The following is a 27,929-nucleotide window of genomic DNA, read 5'->3' on the forward strand; positions in this document are numbered from 1 at the left end:
CCAAAATCCATGGATGCTCAAGTCCTGTTAAATACAATGGCATAGTGAAACTGTGTCCCTTATATAAAATGACAAAATCAAGGTTTTCCTTTCAGAATTTATGTATTTTTTAAATATTTTCAAGCCATGGCTGCTTCAATCCGTAAATCCATGCTTCTTAGTCATGCTCAAAATGGAGGACATTTTGAAATCCCTCCTAGGCAGAAGGATGAAATGTAGGCCATGTTCTGGAAAAGGATGATGTTTGATCACCCTGGAACAGGGAAAGGGGAATAAAAGACAGGAAATAAAATTCTATCTCCATTAGCACCAGAAAAGTAACTTCCTTTGAGACAACCTGGATATCACAGGAAATTACTTTTCTGCTGCTAATAGAATTTTGATTTTGTTTTATATTCTACAACTTAACAGAGACCTTGGACTTTTTCACACGGGGACCTATGTGCTTCCCTCCCAAAAATGGTTAAAGTGTTGGCATCCCGGAAAAGCAAGCAAATTCACTAATGCTTATCGCACACAGAGCACAACAACAGGTTAAAAGCACATTACTTAGGCAAGAAAGTGAGTTAAATGTGAATTTGGGTTTCAGATGGATGAGGACAAATCCCCTTTCTAGCTTGGAAATAACTTTTTTGCACATGCCCCAAACTGTCATTGGCATGGCACAGACTGCCATAAAGCGGCGTACCGGCGCCAATTCTAAGGATAGGGAGTGACCACCAACCGCACGTTCCCTAACCCTGGTATGTGCGGGTGCCATAACAATGGCGGAGCACTGTGTACACGGGCGCCGCCATTGTTACATAAGCGCCGTGTGGCATCCGCACATTGCAATGCAGCACTTACGTAATGAATGCGTCACGCTGCCCCTGCAGCTCAAAAAGAACCTGGTTTTACTGGGTTCTTTGTTTACTCCATAGGGAAGCAGCGTGGTTTGGCAGCTGAGGCTTCCCTCCGGAGGAAATTAGGCCGCTGGCAGGCCACCCTTTTTGGGTGGTCTGTCCCTTGCCATTGACATTTTTTTCCTACACACACACACATATTAAACTGGATAAAATTCCCGATGCATCCCGAGGAAATATGAAAGATGGGGCTTGAGAGCAGCTACGAACCAAGAAATCCCAAATTCAAACTTTATTTCATCCCACCATGAAGCTACTATACACTTTATATACCTATGGTCTCACCAAGTGGGACTCCTCTTATATCCTAAGGATAACCTTGGCCTATCTTACAATGGTATTATACCAATTATAAGATAACATATATGACATACCCCAAACTTGAAATGTGTACATTGTTTTAAATTGTCCTGCTTTTAATAACACCTTATCAATTATAAGTGTATGTTTTAAGTTGTTTTAGTATAGGTAATAACTTAATTCTATTTAATGTTGACTTTTTGTAAGTTTTTAACTAAACTGAAGGCTGCTTGAGTCCCAAAACTGGGTAAAAGGTGAGATACAAAGAAATTGAGCCAGCATGGATTCATTCAATTGTTGGACTAGGACTTCAGGAAACTTGTGTTCAAACCTCTGCTCAATCATTGGGTGACGCTGGGCAAGTCATCCTGTCTCAACCACAGAGGAAGGCACACCCCTCTGAACCCACTCCAAAAAACCCACTAGATGGATTCACCTTAGGGTTGTCATAAGTCAGAAACAACTTGAAGGCACACAGCAAAAAATAAATATTATAAAGATGAACAAATGCTAAATGATGCTATAATGTGGGTACCTGTGTTATTACCTAGGCACCTTCAGATACTGTCAGACTTCAGATATCATCTCTGACCACTGGCTATGCTGGCCAGGGTTAATGTAATCTGAGGTCCAAAAATAGCCAATTCACCATCAGTTCGCCACCCCTGTCCTAGAGAGTTTTCTATGTATTCAGAATACCAACTTCATGCATGCTCATGAATCACTTATCATCCCTTTTTGAAGTGAAAAGAAGATGTCACCTACCAGTAAGATCCATGGTGATCGGCCCTGGAGCAGTATCACATACCAAAGTGAGCCGAGTTACAGTCACATTTGGAATCGTTGGGTCTGTAGAATCAGAGAGGGAAGATGCTATGTTATCCAATAGGAAGACATTGTGGAGAGCTTCCCTTCCCCACTTCACAAAGACGCTTGCAGTATTGCTTCCATTTCATAATAATTACTGTATTTTCTGGCATATAAAACTACTTTTTAACCCAGGAAAATCTTCTCAAAAGTCAGGAGTCGTCTTATATGCCGGGTATTGTCTTATAGGGCAGGTACTGAAACCTCCAAGCCGGACTGGAGAATCTGCGGTCACCGCATATGGTGGGGGGAGTTCAAAAACGGCCACGGCTGCATTCCCACCGTATGTGGCGATTCACCAGGATTCGTGGAAAGAAGTGACTTAACGCGGTCCTGTTGACAAGGTGAGGGGCACCTTACCGGGAAGGTGTAAGTGAAGGGCGGAGCAAGCTGCAGGCATCCAGGACGCCCGGGGTATGGAAAAAAGAGCTGTGTTTGCACTACCGCTCTGATAGTTTTGGAGACAGGGAGGGCTGGGCAGGCAGGGAGAGATGACAAATCCAAACAGGCTTTGTATAAAACAAGTTTTCCTGCTAAGTACCTGCATGTCATAAACATTGCAATTAAAATTACCATACTGAAATCAAATCTCATGTTTTTTAATTTTTTATTTGGTGTGTATCGGAATAGTCTTATACAGCAAGTATATCCCAAACGCTATATTTTAACTGGAAAAGTTGGGGGTCGTCTTATACGCCCAGTCGTCTTATATGGAAAATACGGTATCTCCCTGTCTCCAAGATACAGAGGAATGCTCAAAGAATACTATGAATATCAAGATGCTTCCTGAGCTAATAATTTCCAACAAGTTGAATGGGACTTGGATCCAGTTTACAAAAAACAAAAAAACAAAATCTTCAGAATCACTCAAAAATCCCACTTAGGGATCAAAGAGTACTTTATGTGTTGCTTCATGTGCTGCACATGCTTCAGTGCTCTCCTGCTAAAACATCCTGGCTCACAGAACACTAAACAACTAACAGAATGGCAAGGCTGAACCCTTCTTCTCCTGATATGAATCCCTGATATCTTTCTAGATACAGGAAAGTAGGGCAGATTCAACCACATGATTTGGTCAGTTATATGAACTGCACCTCTCCTTGCTTGTAGATATGCTTAGAATTGCAGCCTATGGGTTCAGTCCCTTCTTTTCACAAAAATAACAATTCCACCCACATGGTTCTTAAAATAATAAAGTCATAAATATTTCCAGCTTCACATTCCTGAAAATCCTCAACAAGAGTAGTCCAACTCAAACTATGCCTAAACTAAGCTTCACATAATTCAATTAGAATGGATACATATTACAGACCTATATTCTATACCTGCTAAAAATGCAGCCTTAAAGGCACATATGTCTTTATTCAGAGCTGGGGAATATGCAACTCTCTAATCTAGATGTTGCTGGACTGCAACTACCATCTTCTACAGCCAGCATAGCCAATAGAAATGTAACTTTACATAATACAAATGTACATGTTAAATGCTAGCTGCATTCTAACAATATCTGGCAGTCTAACAGTCTTCTAACAACATCTCAGTCTAACAACACACTCCCAATTCCTTACTTAATTCAATTTAACTTCAGTACTTCAAAACACATGCTAGATGAATGTACTCTGGGCATCTGCTCTCCTAAGTCCTGGACATAAGCCTACATCAATACTGCTAGATCTTTTCTTATTCATTGTTGCTGATCGGTTTTGAACTCTTTCACATGCTAAACAACTACACTAATGTAACACAAAAGCCACTAGCCAAACAAGAGAGACAGAGGAGACATGAATTCTGAAAACAGATTTTGGTTCTTCCTGAAAGCAATCTATTCAGAAATGGATGTTGCATCACAGCAAACTTACTCAAGATCAGAGAGGTTGGCCAACATAGTTACAACTCTCCTTCATGGTTAGGATGGTATTTCTGGATACTCTCCATTAGTGACAATACTAGTTCTACATCAAGGATTGATTGTTGAAGCCTTCCAGATACTGTTGGATTGCAATTCCTTCAGCACCAGTTGTCCCAGTCAGTGTATCCAATGATGAGGAATGATGAAACAATATCTGGAGGGCCCCTGCTCCACAAATTGTTAATCCTGACTAAGGTAGACCTACTGAATCAATTGAATTTATATGCTGATTCACTAGTCATTAATTGATTCAATGTGTCTACTCTAGTTGAGACTAACCAACAGAATGACAGCCACTGTGTGTCAATACTGGCTTCTTCCCTATTCTGAAAGCCTTTTGGTCCTGGTCCAGCCCCCTTACTCAACATGCTGAGCCATACCTGCCACCACTGGCCCATCCCCCAGCAGGGACTTTTTGTACTTTGCAAGGCTTTCATCATCCTTGTCCAACTCTTGCAGTTCTTGGAGTGTCTTCTGAGGTGGGGGTTTGTAGTTCAATTTGCTGTCTAGTTCATCTTCATCTTCTTCCACGTGCACCTCTGGGTCTTTCTCAGTCATGGTCACCCTGGCCTCAGAAGAGGAAGTTGGTCGTTTGTGTGAAAGGAGGAGGTTGTCAGCTGGGCTTCTGATGGAAACAGAACAATACTTTGGTCACTGGTACAGCAATCTCAATAGCACCAAAAGCACAAGTATCAATGGCATTTCTCATGTATTAGAAGAAGATTCTCTTGAATTCAGACATGCAGTGATCAGGCTGTACTCATTTCTATACAACAGTGCAAGGAGCCATTAATATCTCATCCTTCTGTGACTGTATCCTCTATCATAGTTAGCAACAATGGCCAAGATCCTACATCAGAGGCTATATTCATAACTTTATGATGTAGCTGGTTTCTTGACACACAGTCCTTCTAATGAATTGCAATGACATGCATCAGGAAGTCCTGCATGGTATCGTGGTGCACAATGAGACCTCCTATGGTACGATAAGTCCCATAGCGTTCTGGCACCCATTGCATAACTTGCCATATAGTGCAACAGCCACAAGGTTGGGTCCATTCATGCAGTTGTCCCAAATCCTATGGCTCTACTCTCCTGTTGAAAATGCAAGCCTTGAGCAACATCACAATTCACTTTAACATATTTGTAATTCAGTTTATGATTAAATAAATACCTAACAGAATGCCAACTGGTACAGTATATGCATTTACATTTTTAAGAATCTTATCCCACAAAACCTACTCATATCTGCAAATAATACAACTGTAAAATGCAATTACCCTATGTGCCAGTGCTACGTACAGTATCCAGACAACAATTTGAGACAGCCATTTTTTTCCTACTCTTAAAGAAGTAGATACCCCTCTAGGCTAGCTATATTGAAGGTTTCCTTTCTCTTTCCTACCCACGCTCATCCTTTAGCCAAGCTGAAGCTACAGAGAACAGCAATACAGTAAAGGAGAGGGCAACACTACATGCCTTGATATGTAATAATAATAATAATAATAATAATAATAATAAATATTTATTTATATCCCGCCTCTTCCGATTGAGGATCAAGGCGGGTAACAACAATATCTATGTATTTATTGTAGCATGGAGCCTACCCTGCACCTACAAAGGCTCTAAAATGACCTATATAGCAATAATAATAATAATAACAACAACAACAGCCAGTCTCTGCCTAAAAGGACTGAAATCTAAAAAGACATGACACAAAAGGAAACGGAGATGGGAAGGGGAAAGGAAAACAAAGAAAATTCAAGCATATGTTCCTCTTGTTTTAACATTATAGTTAGCGTTTGTGGTTTGTATACATTTCTCTACTAGAAACCAGAAATACCTGCTACCTGTGAGACTGAACAATTTTTTGCATGAGCAACCCCCACTACTTTTGATACCACCTAACATTCAGGGATCTCCTTACCTGAAGCTGCAACAGAGTAGGGCAAGCAGTAGTCACACTAGCAGTGCAAAGCAGCCATGCCTTCTCAACATGAAATGCATCTAGTTTGTGGGTCCTGATAACAGTTCTCTGTGTGGAATTCTGCCACAGGGCAGCAGCTGACAGGTCTACTATAAGATCTTTTTAAAAACCCAGGTTCTACAGCTGATAGGAACTAGATTCAAAAGAGGTTTAAGCATTTGCTGGTATGCAAGGCAGATACTGTTTAAGCAGAAAAATCTTAGCTCTGTATACATCAGCCTATGTGTCTAACAAAATGTTCCACACAAATATGACAGAGACCAGCATCTTTTTTAGAAACAATCACCTCCCAACCTTGCATGCAGAGCCATTACTGAACAACAGCTACCACAACAGCCTTGATCAATACCACTGCAATCGAAAGCAATCAAATACTCCATGCTGTATCTTAGAGAGCTAGAGACGACATTTAGAAAGAAAGGCAATCAAGAAAAATACCTGAATAGCGCCTATAATATAACATTTAAAAAGAAAGCTGCCGATGAATCCAGCTGCAAATATATCCTGTAATTTCTTGACTGCACAACACATAAAATAGCTGTTGTCTGTGCTCTGACCAGGTCCCTTTCCTGTGCAGGAAGGAAGCATGTAGCTTGTTCCTATGGCAACACATGCCCTGGCTGTAGACTCCTACTAGCAGCATTCAGAACTGAAATTGCTCCAAAAAGGGGAGGAAGACATGCTGAATTCAACATGCAATGAATTTCTCAGACATGACTTGACCTGGAGTTCCCTTTGCGGCAAAAGCAGAACCAGTCTGTTAAGGTGGTTTCATACCAGAAACAAAGAAAGAGGAAGGAGTGATGAGCAGGTGACATGGGCAGATGGACACAACCAGAAGGGTACAAGTAACTGGACAGATTAAAAGAGGAATAATAGGAAAGCTCATTGGAGTAGAAGACATTCAGCAATCTAGATCACAAGTGATGGGGTGCAGATTTGGAGAAAAAGAAAGAGCCACAGGAAGCAATGAATAATCGTTAGAATTTATAATAGAAGTGCCTATATAAGGAGACATCAAAGCAAAAAACAAACAAACAGATTAACAGTATTATTATTGCTATTTATTTATATCCCACCTTCCTCCTAGCACAGGGACTCAAGGTGGCTAACAGTTTTAAAAAACTTAAAATTGGCTAAAACAGTCCACATTAAAAACAATATGAAACATTAAAAATACAAAGTTTAAAAAACAATTTCAAAAGGCTAAAACATTAGATTATTAAAATTTAAAATTTAAAGAACTATTTAAAAAACTCTTATATAACCTCATACAGCACCCATGTCATATTATTATTCTATTTATTTATAGCAGTAATAGTGCATTTGATAGTGCATTTGATCTCCCTCAAAATGTCCTGTGGAAGTAAACTGCTATAAATAAATAGTAGTATACTTCCACAGGACATTTTGAGGGAGATCAAATGCACTATTAACTTAAATTATAAGAACCCTAAATGCAGACTGTGCTAATCTTTCATTGGAAATGATACAAACGGAATCTTACAGATTGATGTCAGATTTTTCTGACATCTCAAACCATACCATGAAGGTGAAGAAGGACGTCTTGCACAGATGGCATCAATTCAATTGAATAATTTTATTTATATTTTCCCCTTGTTTCCTTCAAAGACCTTGGGGTAACTACAGGGTTTTACACATAAGCCTGTGAGGTATGAAGGCCAAGATCAAGTGACTGGCCCATGATTGCCTAGTGAGCTTGAATCAGGGTTGAGGAACTTACAGACCTCCAGGTTCTGACAAACTACCCTTCCCATCATGCCTCACCACCAGCCAAGCTTGAAGAAGTTTTAGCCAGGCTCATGAGGGCTTGGTTGTAGCTCCTCTCCATATGGTGATGCTACATGTAGTATCACCATAGGAGGAGGAGCTGCAACCAAGCCTCAGTGACATCACTAGCGTTGGCGTCACCCGGTGCGGTAACTCATGGTGTCATCCCCCCATTGACCTCCACCCATACCACACCCATACAGAATCCTTAGCAACTTTTTGGGACAAATTTACCAATAAATTGTAATTCCTGTATATCACTGAATTAATAGTAAGAGTTTTGACATAAACAACTAGGAAAATTAAAATTATACCTTTAAATTACAATATCACATGCACTGAACCTCACCCCACTCACGCCATCTCTTCAGCATTTTAAAGAAATACAGGCAAATGCCACAGCCCATTTCTGCCAAAAGCAGATGTTTGAGGAAGAGTGGTGTCACCTACACACCCCAAACCCCCAAGTGACGCCACTTACAAGCCCTCATGAGCCTGGCTAATTTGCTCAGAGAACAAAGGAAGTTAACAGAAGACTAAATTAAGGCAACTCTTTTTGCCCATGTTTCTTTAATTCCTTCCATAGTTTGTACAGCCAACAAAAGCAAACAAAAAGAATTACTCTGAAATGATCTTACGGAATTTAACTCACAACTTCATCTATTTCTCTGAAGCAGAAAACAGCCACTATATTATCCAAGCAAATTAATATGAAAAACACACACACAAAGGAAGCAAGTAAACCAGTGAGTAAGCAAAATTGTGCCTGCAGGCAAGGAGACAGGTTTAGGGGAAGACAGCCACACATGAGCAGTGGAGTGTTAAAATTTGCATGATGGGGACCTGAGTTCAGATCCCTAATGCTCCAACTTGAGTGTGAGGAAAATTACTGTATATACTTATGTATAAGTCCAGAAATTTTAGTTAAAAAATTGACCGCAAAAACCTGGGTCTACTTATCCACGGATCAATGTAAGTACTGTGCTTTAACTCTTATCAAAAAGGGAACCAACCCCTGGTGAAAGGTGGGAGCTTAATCCCTTCTCAGAGGACCTAAAAGAGGCATCAACCCTCTTTACTATCTCATCATCTAGCCTTTAGGGTGACCACAAACAGTTATGCTTATCAACAAATTTTAAGTTCTTTAGCATCATTTTCCTTTGCTTCATCCTTATCCTTTGTTAATTGCTGCTAAATTTACCCTCAACCTGTCCCCGGATCATAAACAAATCCATAATTTTAGCCCCCAAACCTGCCTTCGACTTATACAGTACATGAGGCCAACTTATAGTCAAGTATATACAGTATTCTTTCAGTTACCCCATCTGCACAGATACAACCTGATTTCCCCTCCCTGTGAGCACAGAGCTGATTTATAATTCACTCATTTTAAAACCTTCCTTCTCTCTTCTAATGAGACTAAGCAGAACCTGATAAAGTTACATGTTTGGACTACATAACTAGGGTTGCCATAACCCGGTTGCAACCGTGTTTTCCCCGGTTTTGGCGGCACCTGCCCGCTCCCGGCACGGGTGCCATCCAAAAACCGGGTAAAGCCCGGTTGCAGCGAGGTTGCGGAGCAACCCGGGGGTCCTCGCTGCCCTCCTCCTCCTCCACCGCGCATGGCCGTGCGGAGGAAGAGGAGGGCAACGAGGCCTGGGGCGGAGGAGGCTGCAGGGAGGTGGCACCTCCTGCGTGCAGCCGCGCCAACCTCCCCGCCTCCCTGCAGCCTCCTCCCTCCTTCCTGGCCTCCGCGGAGGCCAGGAAGGAGGTGAGGCCCCGGCGATCACCAGCAGCCTCGCGCCTTCCTCCACGGCCTCTGCGGAGGCCGGGGAAGGGAGGCCGTGGCGATCGCCCGAGGCCTGGCCCTTCCTCCGCGGCCTCTGCGGAGGCCGGGGAAGGAAGGGAGGCCGCGGCGATCGCCCGAGGCCTGGCCCTTCCTCCGCGGCCTCTGCGGAGGCCGGGGAAGGAAGGGAGGCCCCGGCGATCGCCCGAGGCCTGGCCCTTCCTCCGCGGCCTCTGCGGAGGCCGGGGAAGGAAGGGAGGCCTCGGCGATCGCCCAAGGCCTGGCCCTTTCTCTGCGGCCTCCGATCGCAGCAAGGCCCAGGGCCCAGGGGAGGGAGGGAAAGCCTCCTTAAGTGGAGGCTTTCCCTCGCCGCTTGGCCTCCGCTCCCCTCCACGGGAAATGTAGGACAAAATTTTCAAACGTAGGACACATTTTTCTGTGTCCTACATTTGAAAATTTTGTCCTACATTTCCCCCGTTTTGGAGGTTCGGAGTTATGGCAACCATATACATAACCAGCGGCCATGCTGGATGAAAAATTCTGCAAGTTGTCCAAAAAGAGTTACTGTTTTGCTCCAGCTTTGCTTTGATCAGCCGACAAGTTGCCGCTTTCCAAAGTGCATTGACATGGCACATGACCCTCTGCTGACATCACTTTAGGCAACACCAATGCCCAACTAAATCTGAAGAGGATTTTCTCTTGGAAAAGTGGAAGGAGATGTCCGAGCAAAGTACAGATTCCGCTGGTCAGCCGCCAGTTCAGAAAAGCGATAGTCTGAAGAAACTGAGTAGCTCAGACCTGACTTGGAAGTATCTTGAGACTGCAAAATAGTATTGTGCTGCAAAACAGGTGGGACACAACCAGAACCAAAAATATGCATATAAGGTGTATGCAAGTGTTTGCACACCATGAAGTTTAGAAAAGTCCCACCAGCATGTTTCACTTGCCTTTTAATTTTCTAACAAGGGTGGTGGTGTGGGAGTTAATAAAAGGGGGGGGGGGGGAATCTGTCTCTTCCCTTTTCTCTCCTCCTTCTCTCCTCCTTTCACTTTCTATATCTGCTGCCATCTCAATAGCTCTTCTTTGTTCACACCCAGAATTTTAAATTGTTTCCATAGTACCACAGTACTTCAGTGTTCCCAGAGAACATCAACAACAACAACAACAAAAAGATATAGGCAGGTTACACACCGCCATGAAAGTACGCGCAGAGCGCGTACTCGGTTTAGGAAGGGGCGGTGCTTCCACACACACCCAACCCTAGTACACGCTCTGCCTGTACAACATGGCGGCGGCCGTTCCACACGGCCGCCGCCATGATGGTGTCACGAACGCGCCGCCTCCAAACGAGGCGGTGCAGACATGACGCCCTTTGTGCGGAGCAGGAAGGAGCCTTCAGATGGCTGCGCCCAAGGACACCCCTTTCCAGGCTGCGGGAAAGCGGCCTTTTGCCGCTTCCCCGCAGCCCGGAAAGCAGCGGATCGGGGCCTCAGCGGCTGCCGTTCTGGCCGCTGAGGCCCCAATCCGGTGGGGAAAGGCGCGCCTACAGGCCGCCCCAAAGGTGTGGTCTGTAACGCGCCATAGATTCCTGAATTGTTCTATAAAGGGGGCATTCTCACTTAAGATTTACAACAATTTTAAATACAGCGGTTCATTATAAAGCGACTTAAAATACAGCGAGTTTTATCCCGCTTTTCAAATCGCTTTATCTTCATCGTTCCCATTTACTTAACATTTTATTTTGATTTGCTGTAATTGTCCTGGTTTTGTTCCCATTCATGGATGAATCGGTGTATATTTAAACCGGTTCTGTTACTTTTTTGTTCACATTCACTTGTTTCGGCTGTCAATCAAAGCAACGTCATCATGACGTCACAATAATTCGGAGTAACATGCACCGATGTATCCTGTACCTGAGTTCCCACTACCTGACTCCTTCTTGTCTGCGGAGATGCAACAGAAGAGCCTCGGATGCAGACGATTTTCATTGGCTGCTGCCCCTCCAAAAAATCTCTCCCCAAATCTCCAAGCCAGAAGGATGAATGCTTCTCTGGAGGAACTTCCCCCAGCCTCTCTGGGGTCTTTCTTCTAAGGCAGCCAAGCAGAAGTGCTTTGGGGAGGCAGGCAGTTTTCTCTCTCCCTCAACCATCCTTCCCCACGAATAACAAAAGTAAGAGGGAGAGAGAAAACTGCCTCCCCAAAGCACTTCTGCTTGGCTGCATCCGAGGCTCTTCTGTTGCGTCTCCGCAGACAAGAAGGAGCCTTATTCGTCCTCTTCTGTGTCTCCCCATATTAACTGGCATAACTCAGTGCTAGGGAATCCTGGGAATGGTAGTTTATTATGGCACCAGCACTCTCTGGCAGAGGAGGATAAATGTCTCACAAACACAACAGTTCCCATAATTCCTTAGTACTGAGCCAGGGCAGGTTAAGGGGTCTCAAACTGTATTATTTCTACAGTGGGTTTTGAACTACAGATGAGGTTTTTTTCATAAATTAAACAAGTCGTTACTTTATAATTCACCTTAATACACACACACACACACACTCACAAATATACATTCATATGTGTATATATACATGCGTGTAAACACACACACACAAGCTGCCTTGCTGTCCCTGGGAGAGACGTCTTAAAGGGATACACACACACCTCCCTGGCCCAGCCTCTCTCCTCCTCTTTGCAGCCTGGCTTATGGACTCTGCGTGAATGAGTGTGTGGTTTTGGACTGTGCAAAGGGAGAGAGATGGCATTTTGGAAGTCCTCCTGCACAGGGGGGAGCAATGGAGGAAATGCCTTGGGAAAGGAGGGCATGGAATCAGGCTGGCTTATGGACCCAGCCTCCTCCTTTCTCCCTCTCTCTCTCTTTGTGTGTGTGTGTGTGTGTGTGTTTGGAAAATCGGATCAAGGAGGAGAAGGCAGCGGGTTGAAGTGGCTAGAGACTCTGCATCCAAAGCCCAGGGTTGGAAAATCGGATCAAGGAGGAGAAGGCAGTGGGTTGACGTGGAACACACACACACACACACACACACACATCTCCAGGGTTTCCTATGTCTCCCTAGATTCTATTTGGGAAAGAGAGAAGGAAAGGCTCTATTTCCTCCCAGATTGCTGTGCATCCACCCTCTCCTCCGTTACAAATGGTGTTCAATGGCTCTCCTCACACAGAGGGGAGGTTGCAATCCACCGGGGGAAGCCTTTAAGAGTTCTTTGACAGATGCAGGCGCTTGAGCGGCCGGGACTTCAGGCGCTTAAAGTGCTGAAGAGATTAAGCGCCTGTAAACCATTAAAAAAATTAAAAAATTAATAATCCTTATCTCTTATCGAAAGACCGCCGTGGACAAAGGGGTGAGGGAAGCAAAGATGACGACGGATGGGGACAGAAAGGGCGACTCCCCCGAGCCAGCCCATCACACTCTGCTCCTCCCATCCAATTAACCCGATTGCAGAGGCTGATCGTTCCTATTTAAACTCTCCGATTCCGTCCCGAATCAAGGGAAAATTGTAGGTTCGACCCTTCTATTTTTTTAACCCGGTATATAAGCCCTTAACACGGATTAAATAAAAACCCGGGTAAAGATTCGGATCTTAGTGGGAACGATTGCGGGTTAATCTAGAACTGTTCTAGAGTTAATTCGGTTTCTAATAGGAACGCTATACCTTGAATTCGATTTGTAACCCGGAGTTTAAGCCAGTGAGAATGCCCCCAAAGAAAGCACTGGTTTCAAGAAGGAGAAGGGGTTTAAGCTGTTGCTGGTGGTGGCAATTTCACAACACACAGAGGGAAGAAATCCTCCTCGCCTTAAATCTGAGCTTGAGAAATTAAAAGAAAAGCACTATGGCATAACAAAATGTGTACAAGAAATTCTCATTATTCTTTCCTTCCCATCGTAATTAGTTGTTTGCTGGACAAAAAAGTGAGTCCTGGCTGTGTCATCTTAGTTCCTGCTATTAAATTGTCTGTTTTAGGAATTGGTGAGGCAATTACTTCCGTATATTCATCCTTCAATCAGGCTAGCTGAAGTACGGAACTACAGATTTCACCATTTTACAGATGATAAGTGCCTGAGAACGGAGTATGCACAAATAGTGCACACAGATTGGCTTTACACTAATAATAACTGTCCTCTAATTCTATGCTCACAGCTGCTAATTCAGAGATTGCAATTTCCGGCTCACACAAACCCATATATTAAATAGGACTGCCAGGTTTGCTTGTTTTCTGATGTAGTCTTGCACCTTCAGCTACTGCATAAGAAACAGAAACTCAGGAGGGAAAGGGCTAAATCCAATTTTAGTCCCAACTAGAAGAGATCTGTTGGTATCAGACTTACAAATGATAACTAACAAGTCCCATTCATTTCAATGGGTTTGCTCTGGTTGGGAATAGAAATGTATTTAGCAAAAAGCTTTTCAGAATGATGAGGGAAAGTCTCACTTGCTTTAACTCTTCTTGCCATTTTTAAGACACAGGTGGCCATGCAAGGATAATCATGGGAGATTATCATATGGGGGTAATGACAGGAGACGAACAGGAGCGAAGCACCATGCCCCTGTCCTTATTGCGTGATCGCGTGAAGATTATCAGATATATGGCGCCTATCCCATGATTATCCCGTCAATGAAGAGGAATTTTCCTGTCACTTCAGGACGGGGTAATTACTACATCATCTGATAATCTTCACGCAATAAAGACAGGAGCATCATGCTTCATTCCCATCCTTCTCTTGTCATTAACCCGTCTGATAATCTCCATAGTTTGCAATCATAGCTCAGAAAACAGTGGGAACATTCACTCTTCTGCTGCTTCTTTTGTCTACAGAGCCATTGTTCTCTAGACCTCTAGAGTTTCTCTGGCTAGATTGTAAAACAGAGCCATTTTTATTGCAACACCCAGATTATGAAATTCCCTTCACAAGAGGTCCAGCTAGACCCTTCATTTAATGGCCTCTTGGCTTGTGCAACACTTCTCCTGAGTCCTCTAGGTTGCATTAGTTCTGCTTCTAATTTTACTGGTTATTGCTCTGGATTTTATTGGGCCAAAATATTTATTTAAATAAATAAAACTAAATCATATACAGATTTTCTTCTGTGGTATCCAACCAGATACAGGTTGAGTCTCCCTGATCTGGAATTCTAAAATCCAAAATCCACCAAAAACTAAAACTTTTGTCATGGGTGGTTGAGATAGTGACACATTTGTTTTCTGATGGTTCAGTGTACACAAACTTTGCTTCATTCACAAAATTATTAAAAACATTGTATAAAATTACATTTGCTATCTGTATATGAAACTTAAATGAATTTTGTGTATAGACTTGGGCCCCATCCCCAAGGTATCTCTCATTATGTACTTATAAACAAATACAGATATTCCAAAATCCAAAACACTTCTGGTCCCAAGAATTTCAGATAAGGAAGACTCAGCCTGTAGTATCATTCTGAATTCCTCATTCAGTGCTGTAGCAAGAAACACAGGGAGAATCCTGAGGAAGATTTTCTCAGCACAGTGGCCCTATGTCCCTTCCATCATTTCAACAGAACTGGCAGGGATTAGCACATGTCCTTGACTTGCAGGGTGTGTGGAATCAAGCCAGGTCCTACCATTAGGCTGATTAGAGAGCCACCTCATGCCTCAGTGTCATGAAGAGGGAACCAAGTTTTAATGATTCTGGCTTTTCACTGCCAGGGCTGGGGAGTGGTACTTGGGGGATTTCCTGCTGCATGTGTCAGAACAACCTGGCCACCTTTGTAGCCTTGATGGGGACCATTTGTTACTCTGCCTTGGGCAGCAAAATGTCTTGGGCCATCCTTGATTGAAATACCCTTCAAAAGCCCCCCACAACTCTCTGCAAGCCAAACACAGGAGCGTACCCACTTCCTGTAGGGGGAAGGCGACAATTCTTGCAGTGCCTAAGCAGCGGCCTCTCCAGCATTTGGCTCACCTCCTTAAGCAAACAGCACATTCATCTCTAAAAATAATGAATTCAAAGACATAGCCATGTTATCTGGAAAATCAGTATGCCAAGGGATCTTGCAGTGCTTTTTAAACTAACTGAAAGAAAGAAGTTGGTAGCATGAGCTTTGGTTGACTCAAGCCCACTTCCTTTGGTCAAATGCATTTGAGGAAGTAGGCTCTAGGAAAGCTCGTGCTAATGCTACCAACACAATCTTTCAGTTAGTCTCACAAGGTGCTGCAAGATCCCTTGGCATAAAAATAAGGAAAGAAACTTAAAGAGGCCTCTGGGGTTTCTGTGAATGAGGGACAGGCTTTGGCACAGGAAGTGAGATGGAATGGAATTTTCCATGGAGAGAGGAAAAAAGAGAAATGCACCCTTAAGGGGGTTATTCAGACAGTGAAAATAAACCCAGTAGAACATGTGTTGAATCTGTGTTGTTCACATGAATTTTGAACGCATCCAATTAAGTTTTTCGAGGGGCTTCCAAACCCCCCACAAAACCCAGCATAACTGATCTCAGTTTTTTTTTTCCTGTGAAAGATTCACATTGTCGGCTGTGTGAATAACTGATGTGGATAGACCAAGGATAAACCGGGATAAAAATCTGCATGTCTTGAATGTGTTTCGAATACATCTGCATCATCAACTCCATCTTTATTTGCAGTGCTGACACGTGTGAGCAACAGAACATGCACAGATGTAGTTCCGATAAAAAAAATAGTGTAGACAACAAATTGGGAATGCATAAATGAGATTATTTGCATAGTCACATTCCAAACCAAAACGTGAGAATAACCCCTTTGTCTCCATCTCTCTCTCTAGAGACACAGTGTGGTGTGGTGCTTTGAACCTTGGACTAGGACACTGGGAGACCTGGGTTCAAATCCCAGATGGGCCATGTAAACCCTTGAGACCTTGGGCACTCACATTCTCAGCCTCACAGCAGGGCTATGGTAAACCCCCTCTGAAGTCACTTGCCAGGATCACCCCATGATAGCGTCACCAGAAGTCAGAAACGACTTCAAGGCACACAGCAGCAAATCTCTCTGCTTCAGGGCAGTGTTCCAGTCCTGTTTAGTCTCCTCAGAGCAATCCTTGGGGCAAAGAAGCTCCCTGAGCAGTTCCCTTCCCATGGGCTGGCACCTCAGCCCCTGAGGGAAGGCTCCCTTGGTGTGGGATGGCCCTTCACCACCTGAGGGAAGGCTCCTTTGTCATGGGGTGGCATCTCATAGAAGCAGGGTGAGAGCCTGGTTTCCCTGAGGGCAGAACATGCTGTTCTTCTAATTCCTGTGCCTGTGAAAGAATTTAACTCCTTTTGCAAAGGCGGTAGGGAGATGAATTTAATAGAGAGCTAAAACATTTATGAATTCCAGTCTCTTTCAGCTCAGAACTGTTTCAAATTCAGGTTCTGAATTCACTCTATTCTGCTTTGGTCAGGGTTCACCTAGAATACTGTGTCCAGTTCTGGGCACAATTCAAAAAGGATGTTGGTAAGCCAGAGTGTATCCAGAGAAAGATGACCAAAATGGTGAAAGGTCTGGAAACCATACCCTATGAGGAACAACTTAGGGAGATGGGTATGATAGCCCTGGAGCAATGGGTTCAAACTACAGGAAACGAGATTTCACCTCAGCATTAAGAAGAACTGACAGCAAGAGCTGTTTGAAAGCAGAATATGCTGCCTCAGAGTGTGGTCTCTTCTTTTGATATTTTAAAACAGAGGCTGGATAGTCATCTGTCAGGGATACTTTGATCCTGCATGGCAGGAGGTTAGACTGGATGGCCCTTGTGGTCTCTTCTAACTTGTACCCTTATGTGATTCTATGATTCTGATGAAAGGCTCCCTTGGGGTAGGGTGGCACCTCAGCCCCTGAGGGAAGGCTCCCTTGACATGGGGTGACAATTCATAACCTGAGGGAAGGGCTCCCTTGACATGGGAGCTGACACCTCACCACCTGAGCGAAGGCTCCTTTAGCATGGCCACCTGAGGGCATGCCCACTCCTTGGGCACCTCACCACCTGAGGGAAGGCTCCTTTAGCATGGCCACCTGAGGGCATGCCCACTCCTTGGACACCTCACCACCTGAGAGAAGGCTTCTTTAGCATGGCCACCTGAGGGCATGCCCACTCCTTGGGCACCTCAAAAAACCTGAGGGAAGGCTCTTTTAGCATGGCCACCTGAGGGCATGCCCACTCCTTGGGCACCTCACCACCTGAAGGAAGGCTCCTTTAGCATGGCCACCTGAGGGCATGCCCACTCCTTGGGCACCTCATCACCTGAGGGAAGGTTCCTTTAGCATGGCCATCTGAGGGCATGCCTGCTCCTTGGGGAAGGCTCCCTTGGCATAGGGTGGCACTTCATAAGCTGAGGGAAGGCTCCCTTGGCATGGGGTGGCACTTCATAAGCTGAGGGAAGGCTCCTTTGGCATGAGGTGGCACTTCATAAGCTGAGGGAAGGCTCCCTTGGCATGGGGTGGCACTTCATAAGCTGAGGGAAGGCTCCCTTGGCATGGAGTGGCACTTCATCACCTGAGGGAAGGCTCCCTTGGCATGGAGTGGCACTTCATAAGCTGAGGGAAGGCCCCCTTCGCATGGGGTGGCACTTCATAAGCTGAGGGAAGGCTCCCTTGGCATGGGGGGGCACTTCATAAGCTGAGGGAAGGCTCCCTTGGCATGGAGTGGCACTTCATAAGCTGAGGGAAGGCCCCCTTGGCATGGGGTGGCACTTCATAAGCTGAGGGAAGGCTCCCTTGGCATGGAGTGGCACTTCATCACCTGAGGGAAGGCTCCCTTGGCATGGAGTGGCACTTCATAAGTTGAGGGAAGGCTCCCTTGGTGTGTGGTCTGGCACCTCAGCCCCTGAGGTAAGGAGCCATGGGTGCCTCCCTCTGCCCTGCAGAGTAGCCCTCCTCCTCGCCCTCCCGCAGGGCCTTGTGGCGCGCCTTAGGCTAGAGGGCGAGGAGGAGGGCTCCTCTGCAGGGCAGAGGGAGGCAGCCATGGCTCCTTGGGTGGGCAGCAGCAGCAGCAGCCCTCCCTGCCTTTCCTCTGCCAGCCTCCCAAGCCCCATAAATCGCCTTTCCCTCTCCAGGGGGAGCCGGCTGCCAAGCCCAGCCTCTGCCTGCCAACCCCTCCTTTCCCCCTTTATTTATTATTTCCCCCCTCTCCCCCTTGTCTCCCCCTCAGAAGGAACCTCTCTCTTCCTCAGAACCAGGCGCCTACTTACTTTTAACTCCTGGTTCCCTTCTCTAGCCGAGGTCCCTTCTCTCTGCTTTCAGTTTTGGCAGTTAGAAAACAGCAGGAAGGAAGTGGGCTGGGGAAAAATAAATTACTTAAAAAAACCGTCTTGAAGAGGAAGCCTTGAGGCTGCTGCTGTTGCTTTTCCTGCCCAGCAGAGTTTCCATCAGGACAGAGGCTTTCTTTCTTTCTTTCTTTCTTTCTTTCTTTCTTTCTTTCTCTGTCTCCTTGAGAGAATAATTTGTGGAGATTCATGATTATGGACTTTGAAGGGATTCATGCCTGGGTCATTCCTTTCCCAGGATGTGGATGCCTTTAAAACATTTGGTTCGGTATGTTGTGTAAGAGAGTGAGGCCCAAAACACACTGCAGAAATAATCCAGTTTGAGACTGCTTTAACTGCTCTGGCTCAGTGCCTGGGAATTCTGGGAATTGTAGAGTAATATGATCCAAAACCCACAAGTGATCCTTTTATAAGAACAACCAAAATGCACAAAATACATGTTGCAAGCTTTTTAAAGCTCCGCCAGCTTCTTCATCAGGCAAAGGGGTTAAGAATGATACAGGAGGGGAAAAAAGTAATAGTTGATTATGTTAGTCATAATAATGTTCCCACATTTGGTCAAGATGTTGTGGTTGTTGTCCTCAGTTCAGATGTTATGGAAGGGTATTCATGCAGCTGGGCCCTTCTTCCTTCTGGCCATGTGGGTACCAGGAGATTCAGTCCAGGAAATAAAGTTTAAATTCATTTAGTGAGACAAAAAGCGACAGCCTTTGAGATCCTGTTTGCCTCAAATTGCAAGATTTCGATTTGTTCAGAGGAGGTTTGCCATTGTGTACCCCTGAGTCTGAGAGAGTGTGACTTTGCCCAAAGTCACCACTTGTTATAGTTGTGTGCCTTAAAGTCCTTTCCGACATATGACAACCCTAAGGTGATGCCAACATGGGGGGTTTCTTAGCAAGATTCGTTCAGAGGAGGTTTGTCATTGCCTAAGGTCACCTTTTCTTATGATTGTGCCTTCAAGTCATTTCCAATTTATGGCGACCCTATCGTGGCGTTTTCTTGGCAAGTTTCTTCAGAGAGGTTTTTGCCATTGCCCTGCTCTGACACTTCTCTGAGGCTGAGAGAGTGTGACTTGCTCAACATCACCCAGTGGGTTTCATGCCCAAATTGGGATTCAAACCCAATCTGCAGAGCCATAATCCAATGCTCAAACCACTACACCACGCTGGCTCACATAAGGTCACCTTACCCCTTGTAAACATCGCTATGTCTACATATATAGAGGGGCCAGACTGCAAGGCTTATTTTAAATTAACAGTTCCGTGTCCAAATGGACACCCAGTCCTAGCTTTTGGACAGCTGGTGGAGATAAAGGGATACATATAATTGAATCAATAAAACAGGAATGTAGATTTATCTTGGAAGTTACACTGACTAATGCTAGGATATAATGCATATAAATATACCGTATTTGCAAATCTATATTTACTCTATTTTTCACCTCAGTCCAAATATCCAGATTGTATTATATTTAGTAAAGTTTGAATGAGAAAATGGATGTCCAGTAACAATTTCTTTTTTAAAAAATGGCAGCATGGTGTAGTGATTTGAAACTGATTGGGAGACAAGCATTCAAATCCCTGCTCAGCCATGAGTAATTGAGAAACCTCCAGTTTCAACAGGAAAGCTTCTCTGGTGTTCTTCTTCTCCATTTCTTTTCCTCTTGTACTAATTAGAGGGCTGTTCATTTGTTCCTCAGCAAGTGACACAGCTGTTGAGGAAAGCAATGATAAACCTCTGAATAAATCTTGCCAAGAAAATCCTAGGATAGGGTCACCATGTCATACATGATGTGAAAGCACATACTAAGCTTCATTGCTGGTATTCCTGATTGTAATGTACTCTGAGCTCAACTGAGTACATTTCTAAAATAGAACAGAATCAACCCACAAAATACAGAGTTCTTCTTTTCTATTATTTCCAGTAAAAGCAGTGCCGACGTTTCATTTTCTGTCCTTGTCTAAATCAAGAGAGACTCTTTTGCACAATCTAAAGAATTTTATGACTTCCCATTTTGTATTTCATCAGTGAAACTTTTAACTTCTGGTTCCTGTCCTGTGGCATGTAATTTTGCATGTGTGCTGTTCTCATTATGAAAAAAGATTGCCTTAGGTATAAAAGAAGAGGGAAATAATTATTGGGAGAGACTTTAATAAACACAGCCTAAGGTTGGGCATGACCAAGGTAAGCACATAAGTTATTGTTGTTGTTTTTTAATTTCAGAGAGAGAAAGAGACATGTACACAGCCCCACGTATGCATGTACTTGACATTCCCATTGAGATCAGCAGGCAAATAGTATGCTTCAGCAATCAAACAATAGAAGAAACCCCAGGAAGAGGTGAATCAGCCCTTTTTCTTTGGAAAAATAATAAAGAACCTCTGTGCCACCTGATCCATGCATGGTGATGTCCCATAAGTAAGTACTATCAGCATGTCTTGGTAATGAATAAACATGTCACCAGGATCACAGCCACAGTAAATTATCCACTCCAGCTAAAGAAAATTTAGATTAAAATATATATTCACAACTAAAATGCTCATCACCAATTTTGAAAGGTCCTTAAAGCATACATATTTCATAGCAACTTTGTTAGACGTAGCACTTTATGGTATAATGTGTATGTATGTGTTGTGTGCCTTTACGTTGTTTCCAACTTACAGCGACTCTAAGGCGAACCTATCATGGGGTTTTCTTGGAAAGTTTCTTCAGAGCAGGGTTGTTATTGCCATCCTCTGAGGCTGAGAGAGTGTGACTTGCCCAAAGAAACCCAGTGGGTTTTAGTGGCCAGGTGGGGATTCGAACCTTGCTCTCTATAATCATAGTCCAATGCTCAAACCACTACAGACTGCTGGCTCTCAGCATATCCCCATTTACCTATGGAAACCCACTGGGTGACCTTGGGCAACTCACACTTTCTCGGCTTGAGAGGAAGATTATGGCAAGCCTTGCTGGTATAAATCTTGTAAGAAAAACCTATGAAATGGTCACCATAAGTCAGAGATGACTTGAAAGCACATAACATCTCATTGAAAATCTTCATAATCCAGGCCTTTAAAATTTCTTTAAAAGGAAATTCCATGAAGAATAGATTGTAGAGCAAGAAACATCCATGGAAATTCCCTTTACTGTACATATGCTAAGGGTGCAGGATTCCTGCCTACTTTGCATCTGGACACCCTACTACAGTTTGCAGGGACATTTTGTGGCTTAGATCAAAGTGCAATAAAAGGTAACTGAACAGAACTGAAGTATACTGTCCACTCATTTCTATAAACAATCCATATTAGACAGAACTAAAAGCTTTACTGAGCATACTTGGTCAAAGAGCAAAAATGACAAGAACATCAAGAAATTATCTGCTGTCCATGAAACTTTATACTCAGTCTTTAAAAGCCACAAGACTCTTTTTTTCCTTTTATATTGAAACAGACTAGGATAGCTGTATATGATAAATCTATAATATATGAATGTCCATTGTACCTATTAAAATAGCAAAGAAAAGATAGGTGGCAGAGTGATTGCCAGATTTACTCTGTGCTTATACTGCTATATATTTAGGAGTATATAGCATTTAACTGTATCTAGAGGCACATCCATACTGATGGAAAAGCCCTAGATTTTGTTCTTGTTCTTTCTCATTTTATACTGGATTACAATAAACTGATGTGGGGAGCTGGTATAAAAACTTTACTGACTGTACCAGGAGCTGACAAAAAATATTCTGGGATATGCAAAAGATTGTATGTACAGCGCTGTGTAAATTTACAGTGCTTTATAAATAAAAGTTAATAATAATAATAATATAGGATCACCAAAATAAATCTTGGACTTTCCAGCCTTTTTAATCACTCTAGATGTTGTATTTCTTATATTTGTATTAGATATATTAGTAAAGATGGTTTACCAAAACTTTATAAATGCATGCATTCTCTCTCTCTCTCTCTCTCTCTCTCTCACACACACACACGCATACACACACTTTACTTAGCCCAGAAAATGTGTCCAGGGTGAAGCACCCCTCATTTTAAACACCCAATAACAAACAAGGCACAACACACACACACACACACACACACACACACACACACTGTATAAAGGATTATCCTGCCCTTTATTATGGAATATTAAGGCAGCATATAGATAAAACAATAAACAATTTAAAACAGTTATAGATTAAAACTATAAGATAGCTTAAACAAATAAAACATTAAACATCACAACAAATTAAAACAGTTTAAAAGAATACATCAAATAAATCCATGTACATGTACATTTAAAAATAAATTATGCCACATTTTAAAAAATAAATAAAAAGCCATGTCTTTCCTTGGCACCAGAAAGAAACCAACATTATAGAATATAATGTGGATGTAGTCATTCATTACCCCTTTTTGGCTAAATGTATGACAAAGAAGAAAAATCTTCGGCTTTTGTAGTTGCGTATTTTCTTTCAAATTATATCACTGAAACATGGGATCAAACTGATGATTAATCTAGTTGGATCTTGCATGCATTTATTGTAACTGAAAGTGAGAGGTTTGAAGTCTGTAAATAAAAAATGGCTACGCTCATGCTACCTACTCACATGAAGAAGCAGGACCGAAGGCTAGAGATGCCACATAGACAAGCTCTTGCTTAAACAGCAATTCTGCTCTTTGCTCTCCCCCTCCCCTATCAGTTTCGTGTAAGCTTAACCACAAAGCTATTTTTGACAGTTTGGCTTACAACTCGGACTCTTGACTCTCTTTGTTGCTGGACACTCCAAGGACCTTCCCGGTAAGGTGAGGGAACTGCCAAATTCCCTTACAAAAGGCCTACACCACAGATTTGGAAAGATAAACATTAACCACCTTACTACCTTACTTAGACACAACCATGTATTTTATACAAACCAACTTCATTTGAGGAAATATAGTCAGCCTTTATTAATGTATACACCTAGCTCATATTCATATCCTACAAATACTGTCCCTTCTGAATTCTTTTTTTCCCTCTCCTATTTTTATTTTCTTCATAATCACACTTTTAAACACTCAATCAACAAACAACACACACATCTCTCTCTCTCTCTCTCTCTTTTATATATGTATATAGGATTGCACTGGCAATTAACCACAAGCTCCCATTCCCAGCAAACCGACTTATTGTTCAAGTATGTGCCGATATTAAAGGAAAGTCTAGCAGTTTCTTGACCTTACAAAACTAAAAACCACAACTGTAAAACCACAACATCAGTCAGCTTTGTGATCCAGAATATGTCCACTTAATCTTAAAATCTGAAATTTGTCTTTCACTCTTGGGGGTTCCATTTAAAAACAGGGAAGAGTCAAACTGTATTTTATTTCAAAATGATTGTTCTATTTTCAAATTACAATTACAATAAACAGGCTCCTCATTGCTCTTCAAGTTTCAACCATTTTCAGAGAGAGGAACTTGGGGGCGTGTGGTGGCTGTGACTAAAGTTTCTCCATACTTTGCTTCCTGTTTGCCAACTGTAAGAGTTAAAATGATCAGTCATAAAAGGGAAAGATGGAATTTAGCACCTTTAAGACTATTTCTGAGGAAGTAGACTGAAGTCTACGAAAGCTTGTGCTCCCCATTTCTTTCTTTCAGTTAGTCTCAAAGATGCTACAAGATCTCTCTACGTACTGATTCTACACATTAACATGGCTATATCTTTGTATTTTACCATGAGCTTTTCTAAATTTCAGTCCACTCTTTCAGACAAACCGATGCAATACAATATGAAAACCCAAGGTATTTAAACCATTACATAATAGTTATTCAAAATGTGTGGGGTTTGTAGAGTCTCCACTAACAGTTGCAATCTTTAATTAACTTGAAAGGGGGTAACATATGCAGGAACTATGCACCAACTATATTGGTAATAACTTGTAAGAGACTCCAGGCATGGGAAACTACATGAACTTTTATTAGAAGAAATATAAAATAACACACATACTAACTAGAGCAGTGATGGCGAACCTATCGCATGCGTGCCAGAGGTGGCACTCAGAGCCCTCTCTGTGGGCACACATGCTGTTGCCCTAGCACAGAGTTTGCCAGAGTTTCTTACTAGAAAGCCAGAGGGACGTGGCACTTTGCAATAAATAAGTGGGGTCTGGGTTGCAGTTTGGGCACTCGGTCTGTAAAAGGTTCACCATCACTGAACTAGAGTAACTCTGATGCCACAATAAACTACAATTCCCAGAATTCCCAGGCACAGAGCCAAAGCAGTTAAAGCAGTCTCAAACTGGATTATTTCTGCAGTGTGTTTTGGGCCTCACTCTCTTACACAACATACTGAACCAAATATAAAAAAGTGAAAAGGAATTGTGAAATTTGAGGGTTGGATAAGGTATCTCTACCTCTCCTGAAGATATTGTCCACAGCAAGCAGGAGCAGCTTAAATCCTGTCTAGTATCCCTAGCCCATTTGACCCCTTTACTGCCATTCAGAAATCAGTTTGGAAAGCCATATGGGACTCTCATTACATAGCCACATCAATGACAGGGGGAGTCACAACTGTGTGCACATATTCACTGTATAGGCTTATGTGTGGTTATGACTGCAGCAGCTGTGAATTTATTTATTTTTTTCCCTGCAACACATGTACATATTTGCTTAATCAAATAGCCTTTGCTTCCCCTTCTTTCTAATTCCCCACCTGCACTTCTATAAAATGAAGCTGGTAGAGAAGGAGGAAGTGAAATGTCAGCTTGCAAATGTGTGCATAGAAAGAGAGTGAGGAAAACTTTGGGATTTTGTGTTCGGTACAGAGCACAGAAAACAATTTCCAGCCAAAGCTTTTTTCACTTGTTAAAATTTGTGTTTTTTATTTGAATGACATGCTCTGAGGAACTATGGTTGATTCTTAATGTATGCCGCTTAATGACAATGTGGGGCTCATCCCTTGTGATTTTTCTAGAAAGCCATCCCTAGATCTTAGGCTTTGCCCTTGCAGTTCAGAGACTTGAAGATTCCTGACATGACCATCCTAGATTTGGTCCTTTTTCCTATAGCTATTTCCCATCTTAACAACCTCTCAGAGGTGGGAGAGTACCATTTTGCCTTTATTTAAATCATCATCATCATGTATGATTTCACTTTCTCTTTCCATACAATTCAAAGTGTGTAATAGAAGTTTCTAACAGGAAACACATGGTCTAACAAAGATGTTTACAACCCAAGGAATCTAGCTATTGCAGAATCATTCCCACAACATGGAGCAAGAAGTAGTATGGTAAGTATTCTGACACATCTTTCACTTCTGCAGCCAGTGCAGGAAAGGCATGATCTGAGCTATCAAAAGGCTTTATTCAGGGAGGAAGATTGCCTTGTCTGGTGGCTGCCTGTCACTCCTCCACGTTTCAGATGTGAAGGTTTAATGCCTGATTAATGTGCTTACAAGCCAGCTAATCACCTAACTCCTGTCCCCAGCTTAAAGGTGAGAAAAATAAGACACGTGGACAAATTCTGCCCTTTTCTGCTGGCTGACCATATGTCAAGTTGAGAAGCTGACGCAAAAATACTATGACAGCACAGGTGAGCACAGGTGGCATTAACATGTGGCCCAGCAGACTTCACTGTACTGCAGTCCCAGCAATTCCAACCCATATAGCCAATGATTAAAAATAATGGAATTTGCAGTTCAAAATCTGAAGGGAAATACATTTCCCATGGTTACATTATTTAAGATAAGGCTGGCTGCTAGGGTAAGGAATATAAAGACTAGAGTGGAAGGAGAAATTGCAATCCTATACACATCTTATCAAAAGTAAGCAGCACAGAGTGTAATTAACCTTTATTTATGACATATTATCTGGTAAGCATGTATTGGATTGTATTTTCCCCAGTGGTGGTTGTTGTTGTGAGTCTTCAAGTCATTTCTGACTTATGGTAACTCTAAAGGTGAACCTTTAAAAAAGCTGTCAAGACGGATCTCTTCCGGCAGGCCTTTCCTGAATAAAAGTGTCCGGCCACAGAATAACTGCCCCCCACATCATGTATTAGCCCACCGCTCTGTCCTCATTGTATTTTTTTTAATAGATATTTTAATTGTAATATGTTTAATCCTGTTTTAAGGGGGGGAATTTGGGACATAATTTTGTAAATGTGGATTTTAATGTGTTATGAGCCGCTTTGATTGTCTTGTCACAGAAAAGCGGGATACAAATAAAACTTTTATTTATTATTATTTATTATCATAGGGTTTTTTTGGCAAGATTTGTTCGGAGGGGGTTTGCCATTACCTTCCCCCAAGGTTACCCAGTTCATTTCATGTCCGAGCAAGGAATCAAACCTTGGTCTCCAGAGTCCTACCTCTTCTTTAATCCTACCACACACAGTGTTCCTCTTTATCATATAGTGGCATTAAAATATTAAGTGAACTATATTAAAAACCAGTTTGTACCACTTTGTAAGCGGTGTTAGAAATATCTTCTTATTCTGAATCAAGATCTATGATTCCAGTGAACAATTCAAAATTTCTCCTATTTTTTTACACAGTGGTACATTTTAAAAGTCCTAGGAAGTTGCCTCACAAGTAAGAACAGCAGTATGGTTTGTAGTGTTTTGCTAGTTATTTTTTTTTTATTAGCCATGGTTTTTATTAGGTTAATCATATCAGTAAAAAATTGGGAAAGAGAATAGGCAATATCATACATGGAAGAAAATATCAGGATACAATTAAAACACAATCCAAATTATATTCCTCTTTCTAACTGTCATTACTAGCTGTCATTGAGTTACCTGATTAGGTCCATAAAACAAAGTGCACTTGCTAATCTTCTCCAGCAAACATACACTATTAGTGTTAAAAAGGTCTGATGTTGTCAAAATCTCTCATTTGCAAAACAAAACACATTTTGAACAGAACGCTAATAAAATTTTGCAGAGCCAGGATATTCTGACAGTCTCTCATCCTTCAGTACCTTTCCATCTTCTTTAAAGTTAACTTTTGCTCTTCCTTATTTTAAAGCAGCTCTTCGAGATTTATTTTTCTGAAGCTGATGAGAAAGATGAATTCTGTTTTTCAAAAATGATCAGACATCCCAAGTTCGTTATGAACCTTGTGTAATTATGAATTGTATGATACCTATGGTACATTTTGTAGCATTTAAATG

At 42.5% G+C, this 27,929-nt stretch overlaps 1 protein-coding gene and 1 long non-coding RNA gene across 3 annotated transcripts in view; one reads left to right on the forward strand and one right to left on the reverse strand.

The window, feature by feature from the left end:
* ARHGDIB (Rho GDP dissociation inhibitor beta) overlaps positions 1-18,830 on the reverse strand; it is a 28,091-nt gene extending 9,261 nt beyond the window's left edge. Inside the window, exons 1-3 of one of the 2 annotated variants that reach the window (XM_089523818.1) lie at positions 18,727-18,830; positions 4,359-4,603; positions 1,968-2,051 (exon numbers count right to left, since the gene is read on the reverse strand). In XM_089523818.1, coding sequence (XP_089379944.1) covers positions 1,968-2,051; positions 4,359-4,536 — 262 coding nt within the window. In that variant the 5' untranslated portion in view covers positions 4,537-4,603; positions 18,727-18,830. Of the gene's footprint in view, positions 1-1,967; positions 2,052-4,358; positions 4,604-6,403; positions 6,555-18,726 lie in introns of those variants that run through there. The other variant, XM_089523819.1, reaches the window with a different exon arrangement.
* A 90-nt stretch (positions 18,831-18,920) lies between these two features.
* Positions 18,921-26,044, forward strand: LOC149312040 (uncharacterized). The gene is made up of 3 exons (XR_016281223.1): positions 18,921-19,069; positions 21,025-21,219; positions 25,959-26,044. It is a non-coding gene; the product is annotated as an uncharacterized LOC149312040 (long non-coding RNA).
* The last annotated feature ends 1,885 nt before the right edge of the window (positions 26,045-27,929 follow it).

Source organism: Sceloporus occidentalis, unplaced genomic scaffold, assembly GCF_023333645.1.
Source record: "Sceloporus occidentalis isolate IW3139 unplaced genomic scaffold, rSceOcc1.0.p SCAF_5, whole genome shotgun sequence".
Lineage (NCBI taxonomy): Eukaryota > Metazoa > Chordata > Lepidosauria > Squamata > Phrynosomatidae > Sceloporus > Sceloporus occidentalis.